Below are 17,768 nucleotides of genomic sequence, written 5' to 3'. Positions count from 1 at the left end.
TGTCTCGAGTCATGATGAGGGTTGCGTTGGGGCAGGATGAATTAAAATCTCAATAACTAGGTGTATGTAATAGGTAGCCAGGTCCCTGCGTCCTGGCTAGCAGAGGGCAGCGTTGCTGGCAGCCTGGGTGCAGGTCCGGCTTGCTCTGGGACTTGCCCCCGGCTTTGAGTGGAGAGATAGCAGGGTCACTTCTCCATGTAATGGGGTGACTTAACTCAGCTGCCCACGGTGTGTGCTCCCAGATACCTGCCTGATAGTCAGAGGCATCATCTGGGTGCCGGGCAGGAGCAGGAGGTCTGAAGTCTTCAAACACTGGGGTGCCAGACAGGCAGCAAATCTGCTGCCCAGCAAGGTGTTTTAGCACTGGGTTTAGTGGTGTATCTAGGCAGCGCAAACTCCGGCACAAGCATGTCTGGGCAATAAAAGCCTGACCCCTCGTCTCCTCTGTGATGTCCTTGTGTTGACTCTTGCACTGATTAAAAAGGATCTGGGGAAATAACTGGTAGCGCCTGCAGATGGTTTGTGCTCACTCAGAGAAATGACGCTGCTAATAAAACTAGCAGGGGAATATGGGGCTCAATTTCCAGATCAAGGGACTGAAAAAGATTTCAGCTGCACCTTGAGTTTGAGTAAATGTCTGCCAGATGACGAGGAACCTCGCGGAGGAGGTGGCAGATCAGTGCGGTGTGTCCCCCAGGACACCTCTGCCATTACCATTTGATTTCTGCAGCTGTAGGAAAGAGCTGTCCAAATCCAGAAAACTTTCCTAGAAACAGTGGTTCACCACAGCCAGCCCCTGTAAGGTATTCCAACGCCAAGGAAAACTGTTCTGCAACCTCCTCTTGTGCATTCATTGGCCCAGACCATCTTTGGTTTATACATGGCAGCAGCTACAGCAAAGGCAGCGCTGAGGATGGCACGGCGGGGATGGGGATGGGGATGGGGATGTGGGGATGGGGATGGGGATGTGGAGATGGAGATGGGGATGGGGATGTGGGGATGGGGATGTGGAGATGGAGATGGGGATGGGGATGGGGATGTGGGGATGGGGATGTGGAGATGGAGATGGGGATGGGGATGTGGGGATGGGGATGTGGAGATGGGGATGGGGATGTGGAGATGGAGATGGGGATGGGGATGTGGGGATGGGGATGGGGATGTGGGGATGGGGATGTGGAGATGGAGATGGGGATGGGGATGTGGGGATGGGGATGGGGATGTGGGGATGGAGATGGGGATGGGGATGTGGGGATGGGGATGGGGATGTGGAGATGGAGATGGAGATGGGGATGGGGATGTGGGGATGGGGATGGGGATGTGGAGATGGGGATGGGGATGTGGGGATGGGGATGGGGATGTGGAGATGGAGATGGGGATGGGGATGTGGGGATGGGGATGTGGAGATGGAGATGGGGATGGGGATGTGGGGATGGGGATGTGGAGATGGAGATGGGGATGGGGATGTGGGGATGGGGATGGGGATGGGGATGTGGAGATGGAGATGGGGATGGGGATGTGGGGATGGGGATGGGGATGTGGAGATGGAGATGGGGATGGGGATGTGGGGATGGGGATGTGGAGATGGAGATGGGGATGGGGATGGGGGGATGGGGATGGGGATGTGGGGATGGAGATGGGGATGGGGATGTGGGGATGGGGATGGGGATGTGGAGATGGAGATGGGGATGGGGATGTGGGGATGGGGATGGGGATGTGGAGATGGGGATGGGGATGTGGGGATGGGGATGGGGATGTGGAGATGGAGATGGGGATGGGGATGTGGGGATGGGGATGGGGATGGGGATGTGGGGATGGGGATGGGGATGTGGAGATGGAGATGGGGATGGGGATGTGGGGATGGGGATGGGGATGTGGAGATGGAGATGGGGATGTGGGGATGGGGATGTGGAGATGGAGATGGGGATGTGGGGATGGGGATGGGGATGTGGGGATGGAGATGGGGATGTGGGGATGGGGATGGGGATGTGGGGATGGGGATGGGGATGGGGATGTGGGGATGGGGATGGGAAAAGAACAACCTACCGCGCGCATCAGCCAGCGCCTCTGGCCTTTTGGCTGGTGTGCAGGTCCTCTCCCTGCCTCGTGCAGCGCTTGTTGTCCATCCCCTGGCCACAGTGAAGCTTTTCTTCCTGGGGCAGGTACTTGCCCATGGAAACAGGTTTGTGAGTTCCCAAAGAATGCGCAGCAAGCTCTGCGTGTCATGGTCCATTAATCCTGCTCCCCCACATCATGTATAGGGCAGTGATCAAAGGCAGGAAGAATAATTTGATTTAAAAAGGAAACAATAGATTACTTTTGGTTCAAAGGAATGGATTTCAATTCTGGAAACTAGGATTTGGAGGACAAGGTTCAGTGGGTTTTAGGTTAGCAAAAGAACAGAAATCTTGAAATGCTTCAGAGAAGCTGAAGCAATTGAAAAGGTTCCGGCAGGGATTGGTGATTCCTGGTTCGGGCATGGGGAGCAGTGCGGGTAGCTTTGGTGGGAGCTAGGTGCTGGTATCAGAGGTAGGAAATTGCTGCTGTGTGGTGGCTCTGCAGTTGTCAAATTGAACCTTTAATTCTCCCCGTTATTAATTCACTTTTTCTTTCTTTTCTTTTCCTTCAGCATGAAAGACTTTCCAGGTAAGAATTTTATTTTTTGGAGTATTTATTGTCAGAATGTTTTGGTACGGCTTTGGGGATTCTCTGTGCTTCAAATCAACAGCATAAGCTGAATCTGGTACCGGCCTTTTGGTTCTTACTTTAGCTCAAGTGCTGGGCCAGTTTGCTGTTATCCTTTGCTCCCCAGATTATTTAACAGCTGCTCTGCAGAGAAAAAAGCCCTTAGTGCCCTATGGGAAATGGAGCCCATTCCTACTGTGAAGACGAGAGCTCCATGGGAGATTACTGCCCGTTTGGGGGTTGGGCTGATACCCACTGGATTTTTTTCCCAGTTAAGTCGGTGGTGGCTGCCTGGCCGTCAGCAGCGATGCCCTGCTGCGGGGTGGGGGGTGCCTGCAGCCCCCCCAGCGCCTGTGCTCCGCCGGGTCTGCCAAGCCCGAGTCCCAGCCGGTCGGGCTCATAGCGGCTGGCCCAAAGGAACAGCGGCTCCACGGCGCTCCATCTTCATCGTGTTTTAGGTTGGAAGCAGCTACGAACCCTACCACCAGTGACTCCTACAGCGATCGTGCCTCCAGCCGCTCCAGTGCCTACACCCGGAGGGAGAACCGGTTAGCCGCCCTCAGCAGCAGAGCAGAAGAGGAGAGTAACAGGGACTATAAAAAAGTAGGATTTTTTATATGTATTATTGTCACTGCATGCACCTTAGAAGCTGCCCATTGCTGCAAAAACCTGCACCGAGAGTCCTTGGGGAAAAAAAAGTTTTTTTCCATTTTCTCTGTTTCCATTGCTTTGGGAAGTCACACCAGCCTCTTTCAAAGGCACCAGCCCTTCAGAGGGTTGAAAAAGGACAAGGGGTTAAAGGACACGGTGCCAAGTCAGACATCGAGGGAGGGGACTGAGGAGTCAGGCTGGAGAAATGCTGGGAGGGATTTGAAAGGAGTAAGAGAAGATACTGTTGAGTATGCCGGCATGGCTCAAGCGTGCATATTCCCACAGAATTATTTTTGCTGCTATAACCTTCCAGAGTGATTTTTTCTATAATCTCTGAAACTTTCAACATAATCCTTGAAAGACAGTGATACAGACTGCCGTGCACAGCTAGCGTCAATGCAAAGACTGTACGAAAAGTAAACAGGTTAAGATGACCTTAATTCTGAAACAACTGATGCTGAAAAGCCTTGCACAGTAAGCGGCAGCCCCCTCTTCATGAACATCTCTGGCCAGAAGAGACAGGCGGTGTGCCCACTTTGTCCTCTGACAGGGGTGGCAATTCCACTGGTTTGAAGGAATTGAAGGGGAAAAAATCATTTTGGAGTGGCCTGAAATTGCCCTTCCTTCTCATCCTCTTCAAACTAAAAGCACACAGGCAGCTAGGGTGTGTTGTGTTGGCGAGCGCAACAGAATCGTAGGTTCAGATACAGCCAGCATGCACAACTTTATTATGTTTGGTGGTTTACCTAAATTAAAAACATCCCTTTTCTTTGCCTCTTGGCTGTGTTTAAACACCCTACAAAATTAAACAGCTGTTTTCTTATGTCGTATGAATTATAAAAACACAAGTAGAGTATCCAGACTAGCTCTGTTTGCCTTTCTTCTAATCTCCTGGCATGGGGGAGCAAAGCAAACCGCACAGCTGCTGCTGGGTGCTGGGGACAGGCTGCTGGGCGCTGGGGACAGGCTGCTGGGCACTGGGGACAGGCTTCTGCTGGGCACTGGGTGCTGGGGACAGGCTGCTGGGCACTGGGGACAGGCTGCTGGGTGCTGGGGACAGGCTTCTGCTGGGCACTGGGTGCTGGGGACAGGCTGCTGGGCGCTGGGGACAGGCTTCTGCTGGGCACTGGGTGCTGGGGACAGGCTGCTGGGCACTGGGGACAGGCTGCTGGGTGCTGGGGACAGGCTTCTGCTGGGCACTGGGTGCTGGGGACAGGCTGCTGGGTGCTGGGGACAGGCTGCTGGGCGCTAGGGACAGGCTTCTGCTGGGCACTGGGTGCTGGGGACAGGCTGCTGGGTGCTAGGGACAGGCTTCTGCTGGGCACTGGGTGCTGGGGACAGGCTTCTGCTGGGCACTGGGTGCTGGGGACAGGCTGCTGGGTACTGGGGACAGGCTGCTGGGTGCTGGGGACAGGCTGCTGGGTGCTGGGGACAGGCTTCTGCTGGGCACTGGGTGCTGGGGACAGGCTGCTGGGCGCTGGGGACAGGCTGCTGGGTGCTGGGGACAGGCTTCTGCTGGGCACTGGGTGCTGGGGACAGGCTGCTGGGTGCTGGGGACAGGCTTCTGCTGGGCACTGGGTGCTGGGGACAGGCTTCTTCTGGGCACTGGGGACAGGCTGCTGGGCGCCGGGGACAGGCTGCTGGGCGCCGGGGACAGGCTGCTGGGTGCTGGGGACAGGCTGCTGGGTGCTGGGGACAGGCTGCTGGGCGCCGGGGACAGGCTGCTGGGTGCTGGGGACAGGCTTCTGCTCGGAGCGGTGCAGCAGAGCTGGCTCTGCAGCCGCCGAGGAGCAGCCTGGTTAACTGACATCTTTTGTTCCATGTTTCAGTTATATGAAAGCGCCCTGTCTGAAAATCAAAAGCTGAAGTCAAAACTGCAAGAAGCCCAGCTTGAGTTGGCCGACATCAAATCAAAGCTGGAAAAAGTAGCCCAGGTAAGGCAAAAACCAGCTCCTAGGCTGGAGAAACCGAGCACTGGCCCATGACAAGCCAACACTTCTTCCACTATGGGCAAGGATTTAGCTCTTGGGAGGGAAGATGCCACAGAGGAGACGGTTATTTTTCACAGAACTAAGTTTGAGTGATTCTTTAAAGACTACTGCTTCTCTGGGAAGCGCATCTGTAGGCTATCCGGGCCTTTGTGCAGCATCCTGTGAATGCCTCTCAGTTTTAATAGCTTTCTATTTTTAATTTACTTAGCAGAAACAGGAGAAAACTTCTGACCGGTCCAGCATGCTGGAGATGGAGAAAAGGGTACGTGTCTCTGCTTTCTTCTGAGTCGCAATCTTTGCCTCGCGTTGCTCTGTGGGGCATAATAATTTCTTGAAGGAAAGCATTAATTAAGAGATGTTATATTTTTGTCTTGTGGAGCAGTGCACAGTGATGATTATGTTCTGACCTTTTCAGTGCCCGAGACTTTTCTGCTCTCTTTGCAGATCGGTTTAGTTCTGATTTCTTTCTTTTGTTACAGGAAGCTGCAGACCAACAAATTGTATTGCATTGTGCTAGGAGACTGTTGGTCCATTATGCTTTCAAATAGTCTTGATCCTGATAAGTAAAGGCTGTTTGGGGGGCGCAGGGGAACAAGACAGAACACCAGCTGGGTGTCTGTCCCGTGGTCGTACTTGAAATCTGAATGTGTGAATGCTCCTGCCTCGTAACCGTACCGTCCGATCCATTGCAGTGAGCTAAGCTGGACGGGCAGGGTCTGGCTGAATCTCTGCCGTACGTGACTATAGCTTCAGTCAGACTGGAAGGGACCGAGGAGACCTGTAGTGCATCCCAGCAGAGTCACCACCTTAGTCAGGGCTTTGTCCCCGTGTTGGAAGAGTCATGGATGGAGCCCAGATCTCTCCCCCTAGGCAAGGGCTGGAGCTGCCTGCTGTGGGCACCACCAGTACTCACATGGCAATGGAACCTCTGTAATCGCTGGTTTCCAAATACCCTGAAAGCAGTCAGCTTTACAGCTCTGAAGCCCTAAATTCATCTGGAAGAAGCAGGATTTCCAGGCTCCTTTCCCCGTTCACTGTTGCTTATTTGAGAGGCTCAGTGAGTTTTCTCATTGCCGCCTTTAGTGGGGCGCAGTTAAATCCATGGCTTCACCTGCAGAGCTCAAAATCACGTTATATCAGAAAGTCCTGAAAACTGGGATCACTAAAGGTGGGAGGATTGTTTCACTGAAGGGGTACGAAGAGAGCTTAGGATCTGCCAAAACGGGCCCAGCACGTATCTCCTACTGCTTTACCAGCTGCTCCGTCCCATCTGATCAGCTCCTGGTTGTAACCTGTGCGTTGCTTTGAGGTGCTTATCAGTAACAAGACTCTTTTCTTTAGAAGAAAATGCGTAGTAAGTTTTTCTTCTAAATCGTTGTGACCATCTTTGTTATGAATCCTTGTAAACAGGAGAAGCGAGCCCTGGAGCGGAAACTCTCTGAAATGGAAGAGGAGATGAAGGTAGGAAATAATCTATTCACTCTGTCCTGTTTTATATGCTTTGTATTAACATCTTTTGGGATTGTCACCCAGGAGTAGGATGTTAAAGGTGTACCTGGGAAAGGGACTCGTGTTAACCTCTTGAGCGTGTTCCCTGATGCAGTCAGAACTTACTTTAATGGTCATGTTCTCCAGACATGAAATACTAACAAAACTGTCCCTATGATCATTCATCTGATTGCACCATATGTTTAATTTGTTACACTGTTTGATCTGAGAACTGTGAAAACTGTTCTTAAATGCTTTCCAAAACTAACCTGTTGTGGCATCGGTGAGTTTCAGTGTGCTGATCCTCTGTGCTCTGAATAGCCTGCAGCCCGAGTTAAGCCGCTGCGGTTCTCTCCAGACGGGTAAGAAGACAAAGCTGGCTTTTGAGATCACGCACACTAGCCAGGAAAAAACACAGAGTGATTGTATTCCTGTACTCCCTTCCTAAAGCATGTTACTGGAAGGCTGTGTCAGTAAGTCAGCCTGGAATAGTTTTCAGCAAAGAGGAATTTGCTTCCCAATGAAATGTGCAGCATGGCTTGCTGTCACGAGACATCCGCCACCGACCGCTCCTTTGCGTTCCCTCTCTCGTGGCATTGCTTCCAAGGATGGTTCTCCCGCCGGGGCTTGGATGCCCTGCGATCACGGGGCTGGCGGGGAGCACAGCAGAGCGGGAGGCAGTGTGTTGTGCCGCCTCAGTACACCTAAAACTTCACAGAGGTTTTGCAGCGTGACAGCATTTTACGCTAGATGTGAATGCTCACGGTACAGGATGCCCCCGTGTGCCGTGCCCTGCGCTTTCGTTCCCTTTGAGCATGACCCAGGTGGGACCAAGCTGCTTTAAGGAGGGACCCCGTCCGAGGATCTCCCGGCACGGGGCACTGATGGAAGCGATTTCCTGCCACCCTGGAGGAGGCTCCAACTTTTATGTTTCTGTTTGAAGCTTCAGCTGTTAACGGAGCGTACATCTTCGAGAGGACCCGTTGGCTGGTGCTGCATCTTCTAGCGCAATAAGCAGCAGAATGATTTGGTGGCATCTTAACTGTAAAAGCTCTCTTGTTCTCTCACAGAAGAGAAAATAAGTGTGGATATGCTAGCCAGAAGGGGAAGGAGAAAGGGTTGAACATGCCTAAATTCCAGATTCTTTGATCACTGAACAGGTAGCAACCTTTAACTCCAGAGAGACTTTCCTGTAATTAGAGAAACATGGCCTCCAAGAAAAAATGCAGACGGTAGCAGATCGTGTTGTTTCTTCAGCTATGCAGATCGCTCTGCAAACCAGCTCGGTCCGTGGAGTAAAAAGACAAATTGGTGTCCTCTAGTGGCCTGTCGGTTTTGAAACATTTATGTTGGTTCAGAAAGCAATTAATGAGGGAAGGTGCCTGTAGGAGCGGTTGGATGGAGCCAGAGCACCTCTGGCTCAGGTAGTCTGGAGCTGCAGGCTGATGGAAGCCGAGATGGGGCAGAAGGAGAAGCACCACTAGAAGTTTGACATGTTCTTGTATTACCGTGAGAGACGTGCCAGAGGCAGGAGCTAACGGAGCCTGTGGTCTAACTGAAAATAAGCCATCAGGTCCTCAAGAGCGGTACTTACTCTTTGCTCTCTGCTGTGTTCTGGCTGCAGCGAACAACCAAAGGGGCTATATGTTAGTAGAACATATAGAAAGGAAAATTGAAAGTATCTCTTCTAAGGTGCTGCTATGTTTCCACTGGTTTTTGCAGAAGCTCCAGCATGTGGTGAGTACCTGAGTGCGCTGTGGCGTGTCTTTTTTGACACTCAGTAAAAAGAAGTATGAAGTCTCTGAAGATGCAAACGTTGAACTGGACATGTCCATAAGGAAAGCAGACTTTTGTGTCCACTTGCATCATGCCTTAAAGCGGGAGAGTCAGCCCAGGAGTGTTTGCCTAGAATGAGATAACCTCCACAGAGCATCTGTGTTAATCCCTGGTGTGGAAGTTGAGCCAGGAAAACAAATTATTAATTCTGCTTAGACTTTCATTCCTGCTTCTTGCGCTAGCTGAATAGCTGTCGAGCAGAATCGGAAGGAATAAGCAACTTCAGCAAATCCACCAGTGTCCTTTAATGTGGAGAGCAGCAAGGGGAAACAGCCTGGCATGCCAGGTTATTAGGGCTCAGGTGATGCTGTGGGTCTGGGGATTCCTCCCGCCGGTCTCTGAGCTGAACCAGCCCTGCGTGACTGACATCCAGCCTTTTGCTCCCGAGGTGTCTGGTGTCCTGGCCAGGGCTTTCCTCTTCTTGCAGCTGACTTCTTAGGAAGTGGAGGCACGGCAGTGGTCACAGGACAGGCCTGGGTTTCTGTGACAGGGATGCTTTGTGCTTCAGCCTGTGCTTGAGGTGTGAGCTTGGTTCCTTTCATGAGTTTAACCCCTGCTAACGAAGCAATCAAGAAATGGAGAGGAGCAGGACAGACTCTGTAATGTCAAGAACTCCTTGGTGCCAGAGCTGCTCCTGCAGACCTGCTCTTGTGAAGGTGACAGAGTGGTGCAGCGTTTTCCTAAGTGACTGCAGAATTTGACTGGAGATACAGCAACTTGGCTGAGGAAGGAGAAAGAAAATTAGCATTTGCACTGAACTGAATTCAGTGCCAAGTGCCTGAGGTCCCAACTTAACAGCAGTTTCTCTTGAAGGTCACAGAAGCTTCTTTACTCCATAGCAGCACTGCACCTCCTGGCTTTGTACATTTTGCATGCTTTGGGCATTTTTATTTCCCCTAGTGTTGCAGGCACAGAATCCTTTAATTGAAGGCAGGTACAGCTGAACTGAGAAACCTGCTTTCAGAAAGCCAAGTATCAAGCAGAGTGATAAGCAATCGCAGCGGTATCATCCAGATTCTGGTCTTCATCCTTGGCTTCAGTCCCAGTTTCCCAGTCTTTGCTAGATTTCTTAGATAAATAGAAGGCTGTCCTACCTGCAGCACACACACATTTTTACATAAGTGATCCTTTTTATCATCTGTGGCAGCATGCTGAGGCTGAGCTGCAGCTGATAGTGCCATGCTGAGGTTTCGTGCTACGTGGGTATGGAAAAATAAAGGTGGTCTCTAAAACGATTACAATCCTTTCTGTCCTCTGTAGCATGGCACCCTGTTTTACATGTTTGATGTTTTCTGCCAGCCAGATGCTCAGCTGTGTTCCCTGTGATAAAACAGTGGATGTTTATTATCCATGGTACCACCAAAAGAAATTATTCTTCCAGTATGAACCATCCTCCGGCAGCTCCTGGGTGTGATTTATCCCAGGACAGACATGCAGTGTTTGTCTGTGTCCTCACCGAGCGCGGCAGGTTCGGTGATGGATAGACGGTTGAGATTTGGTGAGAGGGGATCTTGCTGCCGAGGTGTCCCTGGAGCTCTCCCGCAGTTTGTTGGCCGTGGCTCTGTCTCAGGACCTGCTGATTTATCCAGTGTCGGAGTTGTGTTGGTGTAGTCCAAGTAGCAGGAGCTGCTTTGTCAGTTGGATGCCCTCAGGGGGGTCGAACCCCATCCTTTGCTGGCTCCCTGCACTCACCTGCCGTGCTTCCACTGGTTTTGCAGGGCTTTTGGACAAGGTGTCTTGATTCCTTAATGGGGAGCAAAGGCAGCTCTTTTGGGTAGGTAAGAGTCGAGCTGATGGATCGGGGCTACACAAAGTACTTCTCTTATACAGGAACGAGCCCTTGGGCAAAATGTCCTGGGATGCAGCAGGTCCCTTGCCGAGTGCAGCCAGTTCCGCGCCGTGCAAGTTGGGTGGAAGTTCCTGCAAGTTCTTTGCATCACAGTAGATTTGTCTGTGCTGCTTCTGGTTAAGGACAGAGTGACTTCCCTTTGAGTGCTTTCTGCTAATTAAATGGCAGAAAGGAATCCCCTTCCCAGTAGACCCCTCCCTCTGCCTCCTCTCTGCCGTTGCAAGCTCACAAGAGGACACGGGGAGGAGCACGCTGGTTTGCAGAGCTGCTTTGGTTCCGGGCTGCGATTTTTTCACATGAACTTAAAACTGCTCTTCTCGCAAATGTTTCCCCTCCTGCCTTTGCCCTGCCCAGCATCTGTGCTCCCTCCACCATGGAGGAAGGTTTCTTGTTGACGTGGCCCCACCACCCGACGAGCCGTCGGGAGGAAGCGGGTCGGGATGCTGCTCAGAGAGCAGCTCTGCAGCCCCCAGCGTGGCCTGGCACCCACGCGTGGTACAAATGTCCAGCACGTGGTTTCGCTTTAGCATCACCGGGAAAAATGTCCTTGTAGAAATGGGGATGTCTGCATGGCTTTTGCCATTTTCCCGTTTCATCTTCCTCGTTGCTTTTTATGTTCTGTATCTCTCCGTTGCCGCTGTACCTGTGCCAGCCCCAGCTTTGGGGCTTGATTTCCACACCATCTTTTGCCCATTTGTTTCTGTTGTAAAACGCCCTGTTTCCATGTGCCTCCTGTGTGAGATGCTGTCAGTCATACTCCTGTAGTTAAAATCAGTGGTTTAAGGTTCTGATTTTTCACCTCTGGAGATCAGAGATAAATGGAGCCCCGTGACAGAGAGAAGTTGAATCTGGGCAGGGATGGCCCCCACGCACCACCACCCCCAGACCCTTTGGCAGGACTGAAGCCTGAGCAGACCCAAGACATCATTCAGGTGCCGCAGGACGAGGGATGCGAGCAGACGCGGTGTGTCTGGGTGATCTGCTGCAGGACAGCGACGCTGTCGGGTGCTTCAGTCTGTGCCTTTACAGTCTTCCGTGAAGCTCCGTTCGCTCCTTGCTGCGCTAGACTGCTTTAGCTTTTAGAGGTACACGAAGAAAAGGAGTTTCAAAGAAGTTCTCTGTTGTCAGCAGTGTTTTCAAAGCCTGTGTAGGGGGTAAGTCAGTGGTGATAGTTCTCACAGTAGTTCCTAAGTGCAGGGGCTGTGTGCTACTGGAGCTCACTGGGTAAACTAGGATATAACCAAGAGACGATCTGCTTTGTGGTGGGAAATCCCTTTATCTGACCTTTTTAAAGGCTTTGGGGGCCTCTGGAGAAAGGGATGGTTCCCAGAACATCCTCAATGTGCTGTAAGGCTTTCCCCATATGCATCTGAGCTGCCGCCCATCCAGCACTCGCTGCTACTAATTCAGTTTTTATTCTCTTTTTCCTTTTTTTTTTTTTTTTTTTTTGTCCTTTTACTGCTTGTGGACTAAATTCACATTTCTGTGCCCTTTTGTCTTCGTGGTGTGTTTTCTCTGTACTTTTCTGTCCACTCCTCTCACTCTCTGCAGAATCTCCACCAGCTCAAACAGATTCACACTCTGAGGCAGATGAATGAGCAGCTGCTGGCTGAAAACAGGGCTCTGACCCGGGTCGTAGCCAGACTTTCTCTGCCTGCCAAGCCCTCCGAATCAGAGGAGCTGTAGCTGCTTTCCCTCCGGCTCATCTCGCCTCCCTCTTCCACTCTTCCAGGCAGGTCTCCGCTCCCTTGGCCGGGCTGTTCCGCTCACCTCGTTGCTCTCGAGGGTGTCTGGTGAAGCTTGTGGCTCAAAAGCAGCATGTGCCGAAGGATGCTCCGAAAGCCAAAAGCATGGTGTCACTGCCTGGCTGAGGGCAGGGTTTCGCTGGAGGCTCGGTCCAGTCCTGCTGACATTCACTCTGCTTGGCAGACGATGCTGACCCCGCCGTTTTACTAACCCACCGCATCGAGGGGCTTGCCTGGTCCGTGTGGAGGCCACCACGTGGGAGGGAAGCAGGGTGTGCTCCCCGCCTTGACACCAGGACGTAGGGCTGGGTGGATGGCGCTGAGGTGGCTCCTGAGGAGTGATGGATCAGCTGCTTCCCTCTGGCTTAACGCTGGTAAATGGCTTTGGGGCGGCTTGTCAGTGTGAGCGGGCCAGCCAGCGGCCCCTTCCCCCTTACCTTACCTCAAAGTAGGTCTTTTGTGCTTTACATCTGCTCGTAATACAGTTCTTTTTTAATTGGACTTAGTTCAGTGAGAAGCTGGCACCCGGCAAATAAGGTTATCTGAAGTCAGAATGAACAACGTGATATACTTCCAGGGTTGTTACGAAGAGTGCACATTTCAGACGGGAAGGTGGTTTTTAGAAAGCCTGCCACTGGGCAGTCTGCAGGAGGTTTGCTTGGTCACTTGAGCAAAGAGGCCAAGCTCCTTCCCTTGTTTTAAATGGAGATTTTTGAGTCCGCGTTCACAGGCGGCAGCATCCCCGCAGCCTCCTGGGTCTGGCTACAAGGCAGGTGAAGCGACAGGAGCCGGACCAGGTGCGCTTTTCTTTTGTCATCTTCCATTTTAAATTCAGTGCAGAGCAATTAGTGCTAAAATCCAAGGACAAGCCTTCCGTAAGCTTTGCCCTCACACATCATGCAGTTAAATTACATCCTTTCTCACTACTTACATCATGCAGTTAAATTACATCCTTTCTCACTACTTCATTGGTTCGGTGCTAAAATAAAGCTGTAAACTTTTTTTCTTAGGGCCCTACCTGTCCTTTGCAGGTGAGTAGGGATATTCAGATCCCTTCAGACATAGCTTTTTTTTAAAAAAAAAAAGGAAGAAGCAGTATGTTCTCGTGGGCTGGAAGAGACACTAAGGTATAAAAAGATCTATTCTTAGCACACAAATTATATCAAGGATGATTAACCGTAGAAACAAACTAAGCAGGGGAATTGTGGCTTCCCCGTTCCGGGAGCCTCAGCTCAGGACCACGCGTGTATCGCAGGGGCTGGGGGCGGGTGTTCCGTGCGATGTGGCCTGAATTGCGCAGATGGTCAGATAAATGATCTCACCATCTTTCTGGTTTAAATCTGCTCGAACCTGTCAGTGACTCACTCCTTCTCACGAGTGGTGAGTTTTAAGTCATTCTCCTTCCCAACGTGCTTTGAGATCTGAGGAGGGAAAATTGAGCAAATCTATTTCCAGACTCGGAGAAAGTGTTTCACAAACTGTAAGTCACCGGCCTCTCCTCTTCTCCTAGGAAATATTTGCATTATTGCTTCCCGCTGCTAACCCCCGCCTGCTCTGAGGGGTCTCTCGTGCAGGCTGGCTGAGACCTCGGGGGGCTCATCCTCCCCAGTCGCTTAAGGGTTTGCAGTTCACTGCTGGAGTCCGAGCTGGAGAAGACCCCCGTGTCTGCATCGCTGCTGGGGTTTTTTCAACTCTTTTAGTAGCTCTAACACGGGATCTGTTACCTGCACAGGTAAACCCTGTCTCACCAGTCTCTGTAGGCATTGCAGCTATACAGTAATGTCACTGTCTGACAGACTTACCATGCTTTTGCGGCAGTGGTGCTTTACAAAGAATCTCATTTTCCAAGATCCACATAACGTCTGAAGGGCCACTTTCTGCTGTGGCACAGGGAACACACAGCACCGCTGCTCGGCTCAGCCCCTAGGCCAAAACTCACTTTACGCCAACACTGCATCATGGTTGGCTTCGTGGTCCCCTGCGGGCTGCGCCACATCCCTCATTGCCGTTTCCAACGAGACATTTATACAGCTTCAGTTGCCGGGCCGCTGCATTACCAGCCTGCTTCACATGCAGTTTATTTTACCCGACTTGAGGCTGCTTTGCTCAAAGGGAGGAATACCCTTGGGATGGGAGGAACGAAGTTTTATAAGGTTAATTTTTGGGTTTTGCAAAGCTTCACTGTAAAGTGATGGAGTGGGGTTACAGCTGGGAAACTTTCCAAGAAGCACTTTCTTTACATGTAGTCACACTTGCTCCTTTTTGAATAAATCACCAAAGTTGCACTGCAGCATGTGTGTGAGGCACAGCCACCATCCCAGCTCCCAGCGAGCTGGAGAACCAGGATGGCTGCAGTGGTTGCTCCCTGGTTGCTTCTGGGAACCTGTGACAACTTATCTCTACCAAAGCAAGTGGCAGAACTCGGTATCTCTGCCGTCCCGCAGCGATGGAGGCGCTGACGGCTGCAGGGCTGCCCCAGCAGGGATGCAGGGAGGATGAGCGGCCCACCCGGACCCCAGCAGGTGGCTGAGCGGCCGCAGTGCACCGGACTGGGACGGGCAGGCAGCGTGCTCTGCTGCGGGTGTCGGGGGAAGCTCAGGAGGGAACGGAGTGCAGAGGCAGCGAGCGCCCTGCTGATGCTCTGAGCTCCTGAGCACTTGGGTGATGAGCGATGCCTCCCACCCGGCCGTGAGAAATAGGAGTCATGGCTGCTGTTCTGGTGACAGCCCCATCATGGAGCTGTGCCGGTCGCACCACCGCTGGGTCCAGTGAGGGATTTCTGAGCATCGCTAGCTGAAGCTCTGGCCGGCACATCACGTCGTTTTACCTGCCCCCAGTACCTGCCGTGCTGCACTTTCCCCCTTCTCTCTCTCTCGCAGATGCTCCTGTGGAGCGCCCGCTGCCAGCGCCCGCGGGGCCAGCGCTGGGCACACTGGCACGGGCATGGCCCGGCCGGGCTGGGGAAGGGGGGTGGCTCCATGGCAGCGGTGGGAGCTGGCGTCTGCCCCAGCAGCTGCCGCGCTCGGTGGTGGCGGTCGTGGAGGAGCTGCAGATGAGAGGAGCGGGCGGGAGGTTGGGCTCAGAGCTGCAACTCCAGCTTAGGAAGGAGAAGGTTTAGTGGGACTTTTGAATCTGGGGAATTCCTCTAAGGTTCACCACGGCAGACGCTGGGCTCAGACCAGTGCTGATCATGCCTGCGTGTGACACCGCTCCAGCCTGGCTTGTTCCAGCAGGCTGGGGCTGGTGGCCCTGGGGCTGCCAGCACCCACGGTGTGAGTTAACACCTTTTGTGTCACCCTGAGCAGACAGCACTGCTTCCAGTGCCCCAGCGGCTGGGGACAGTCCACTGAATGTCACCCATGGTCTGCTTCCAGTGCCCCAGCGGCTGGGGACAGTCCACTGAATGTCACCCATGGTCTGCTTCCAGTGCCTGAGTGGCTGGGGACAGTCCACTGAATGTCACCCATGGTCTACTTCCAGTGCCTGAGCGGCTGGGGACAGTCCACTGAATGTCATCCCACCTGCAGCGTGGGGAGCAAGGGAAGTCGGGAGGCTTTTTTGCCAAAGAGGAATGCTGCAAAGGTCATGCCGAAGCTGTTTCTTCCTCTGTTTGCAATTACAAAGCGATCTGGCTTTTGTCTGTTGTGATGCTTGTTTGAGCTCCAGCATTCAAAACCGAGCACCAAGGAGGTATCTCCGGTGTCGGTGTGTTCTACCAGTCCTCTGTCCATGGCGTGCGCATCTGCACTAAACATCTGGGGGTCCCAAGGAGGTTTGGGTTCATTCCACAGAGATTTTGCAAGGTCCAGTCCCGAGTAAGAATTTCAGACCTTCGTGTTCCCTTCTAGTCCTGGCAAAATGGAAAAAACAAATTGGGAAAACCAGCTTTCTAGTTTACTGCTGAGCCCTAATTAGCCTCTGGGAACAGGTTTGGGAAGAAACAGTTCAGAAACGGTTCCTGCCCTGCCAGCCTGGTGCTGACCCGGTGCTGGGGCCGTGGCATTGCTTCCCACCAGGGGCTTTCCTGGTCCCTGGCTCTCTGCTGTGCTCGAGTCCCCTCTCAACCCCTTCACGCCTGACAGCCAGTTTGTAAAAATCCTGGAGATTTTACGGAGAAGCTGCCAGCGTTCAAAGCGTGCTGGGTTGAGGGGCGGCAACATCCATCTGTTCCCGCGGGGCCGTGGGCTTTGGGCAGCCAGCGGCGCTGAGCCGTGATCCCAACTTGTCTTCGTCTCCCTGCAGATATTGACAGAGCTGAAGTCGGACAACCAGAGGCTGAAGGACGAGAACGGAGCCCTCATTCGTGTCATCAGCAAGCTCTCCAAATAGGAATCCCAAGCGAAGGCAGGATGAGGAGGGGTGCCCTACACGAGCTGCCAACCCCACCACCAAGCCCTACCCCCGCTTTTCCTCCTGTCGAGTACAGCAAGCATTTCAGCCACGGGATCAATCTGTCACATCTGCTTTGCCCTGCCCTTTGCTGTACATTCCCTTTCTGCCCTTATTTCCCCCACAACACACACCCCTGCCGTTTTATTATTTTTAATTTAAGGATGTTGTGGTATCTCGGACATTTTATTCAAGGGAGAAGAGAAATGTGAGGACTGGGTTTGAGCTGCCAAAACTTCTGCTTCCAGAAGCCCGGTATTTGGCATTGGACTCCAATCGGAGCAGGTAGCTCCTACTTTAAAAAGGGACGCTTAAAGAACTGATGCAGCACATCCGAGCCCTTTACTGGTGGGAAATGTGAACATGGGCTGGGACTCTGAGGATGTGTGTCAACCCACCCGAGATGTGGGACTCGGGTTAAATTGTGATGCTGTGAAAGCCACAGGGCTGATTTCTGTAACGGGCTGACAGCAGCTGCTTTGCACAGAGACCTTCTCCTTTCGCCCCAGTGGACCGAGTCTCTTATTTAATGTAAGGTTTCAAACCTGTTCAGTAACATCAGCGCTGACTGTCGGTGTCGGAGCCCCTATCCCTTGCCCTGCTTTCCCCCCACAGCCTGGGTCATCTGATATCGTGTTGTATCCTTCCAGGGCTCCTGTCTCCGTAGTTAGTAGCATCTGCTAATTGCGTCTGGACTCTCGCTCCTTGGGATAGGATGTGTCACGGATACTTGCCAAGCTTTCTGAAGGACAAGCTTGAACCCCCAGAGATCCTCTGCTGCTTTCACAGGCATACGAGCGTGGATCACCTCGCAGGGAGCTGTGCCCACACCAGAAACCACCCTCCCTGCCCTAACAGCCAGCTGGGACATTTTCCTGCTGTCTCCATGAGGGCAGAGCCCTGCGGAGGAGTCTGGTCTGGTACTGCAGGTACCTTGCTTTGCTTTGCAGCAGGGGGCTGGCCAAGCAGACGGCAGCGCTGGCTGGTTTGTAGCGAGAGATGCCAGAGTCCAGTCCCACGCAGCCGGGCGAAGAAGCAGCTGGGTTTTAAGGAAGAGGAGGGTGAAGCAGCGATCACTTGTCCTTCCGCGTGCCCTGGAAAGGTGCGGGTACGCTGGTGTCAGGGACAGCAAGGTAC

The 17,768-nt window shown here is 52.6% G+C and overlaps 1 protein-coding gene across 7 annotated transcripts in view; it reads left to right on the top strand.

Annotated features, from left to right (window-relative positions):
• Nucleotides 1-16,796, top strand: part of PPP1R12B (protein phosphatase 1 regulatory subunit 12B) — a 120,910-nt gene extending 104,114 nt beyond the window's left edge. For 2 of the 7 annotated variants that reach the window (XM_080367445.1, XM_080367440.1), the window contains 7 exons: nt 2,627-2,643; nt 3,141-3,285; nt 5,163-5,267; nt 5,533-5,586; nt 6,735-6,785; nt 12,049-12,229; nt 16,485-16,796. In XM_080367445.1, the coding sequence (XP_080223571.1) occupies nt 2,627-2,643; nt 3,141-3,285; nt 5,163-5,267; nt 5,533-5,586; nt 6,735-6,785; nt 12,049-12,183 (507 nt within the window). In that variant the 3' untranslated portion in view covers nt 12,184-12,229; nt 16,485-16,796. Of the gene's footprint in view, nt 1-2,626; nt 2,644-3,140; nt 3,286-5,162; nt 5,268-5,532; nt 5,587-6,734; nt 6,786-7,106; nt 7,175-12,048; nt 12,230-16,484 lie in introns of all 7 variants that reach the window. The other 5 variants (XM_080367442.1, XM_080367446.1, XM_080367441.1 and 2 more) reach the window with 4 other exon arrangements.
• Nucleotides 16,797-17,768: the final 972 nt, after the last annotated feature.

This window comes from Falco punctatus (genome assembly GCF_963210335.1).
Source record: "Falco punctatus genome assembly, chromosome: 17".
NCBI lineage: Eukaryota > Metazoa > Chordata > Aves > Falconiformes > Falconidae > Falco > Falco punctatus.
This window is presented reverse-complemented; position numbering and strand designations above follow the sequence as displayed.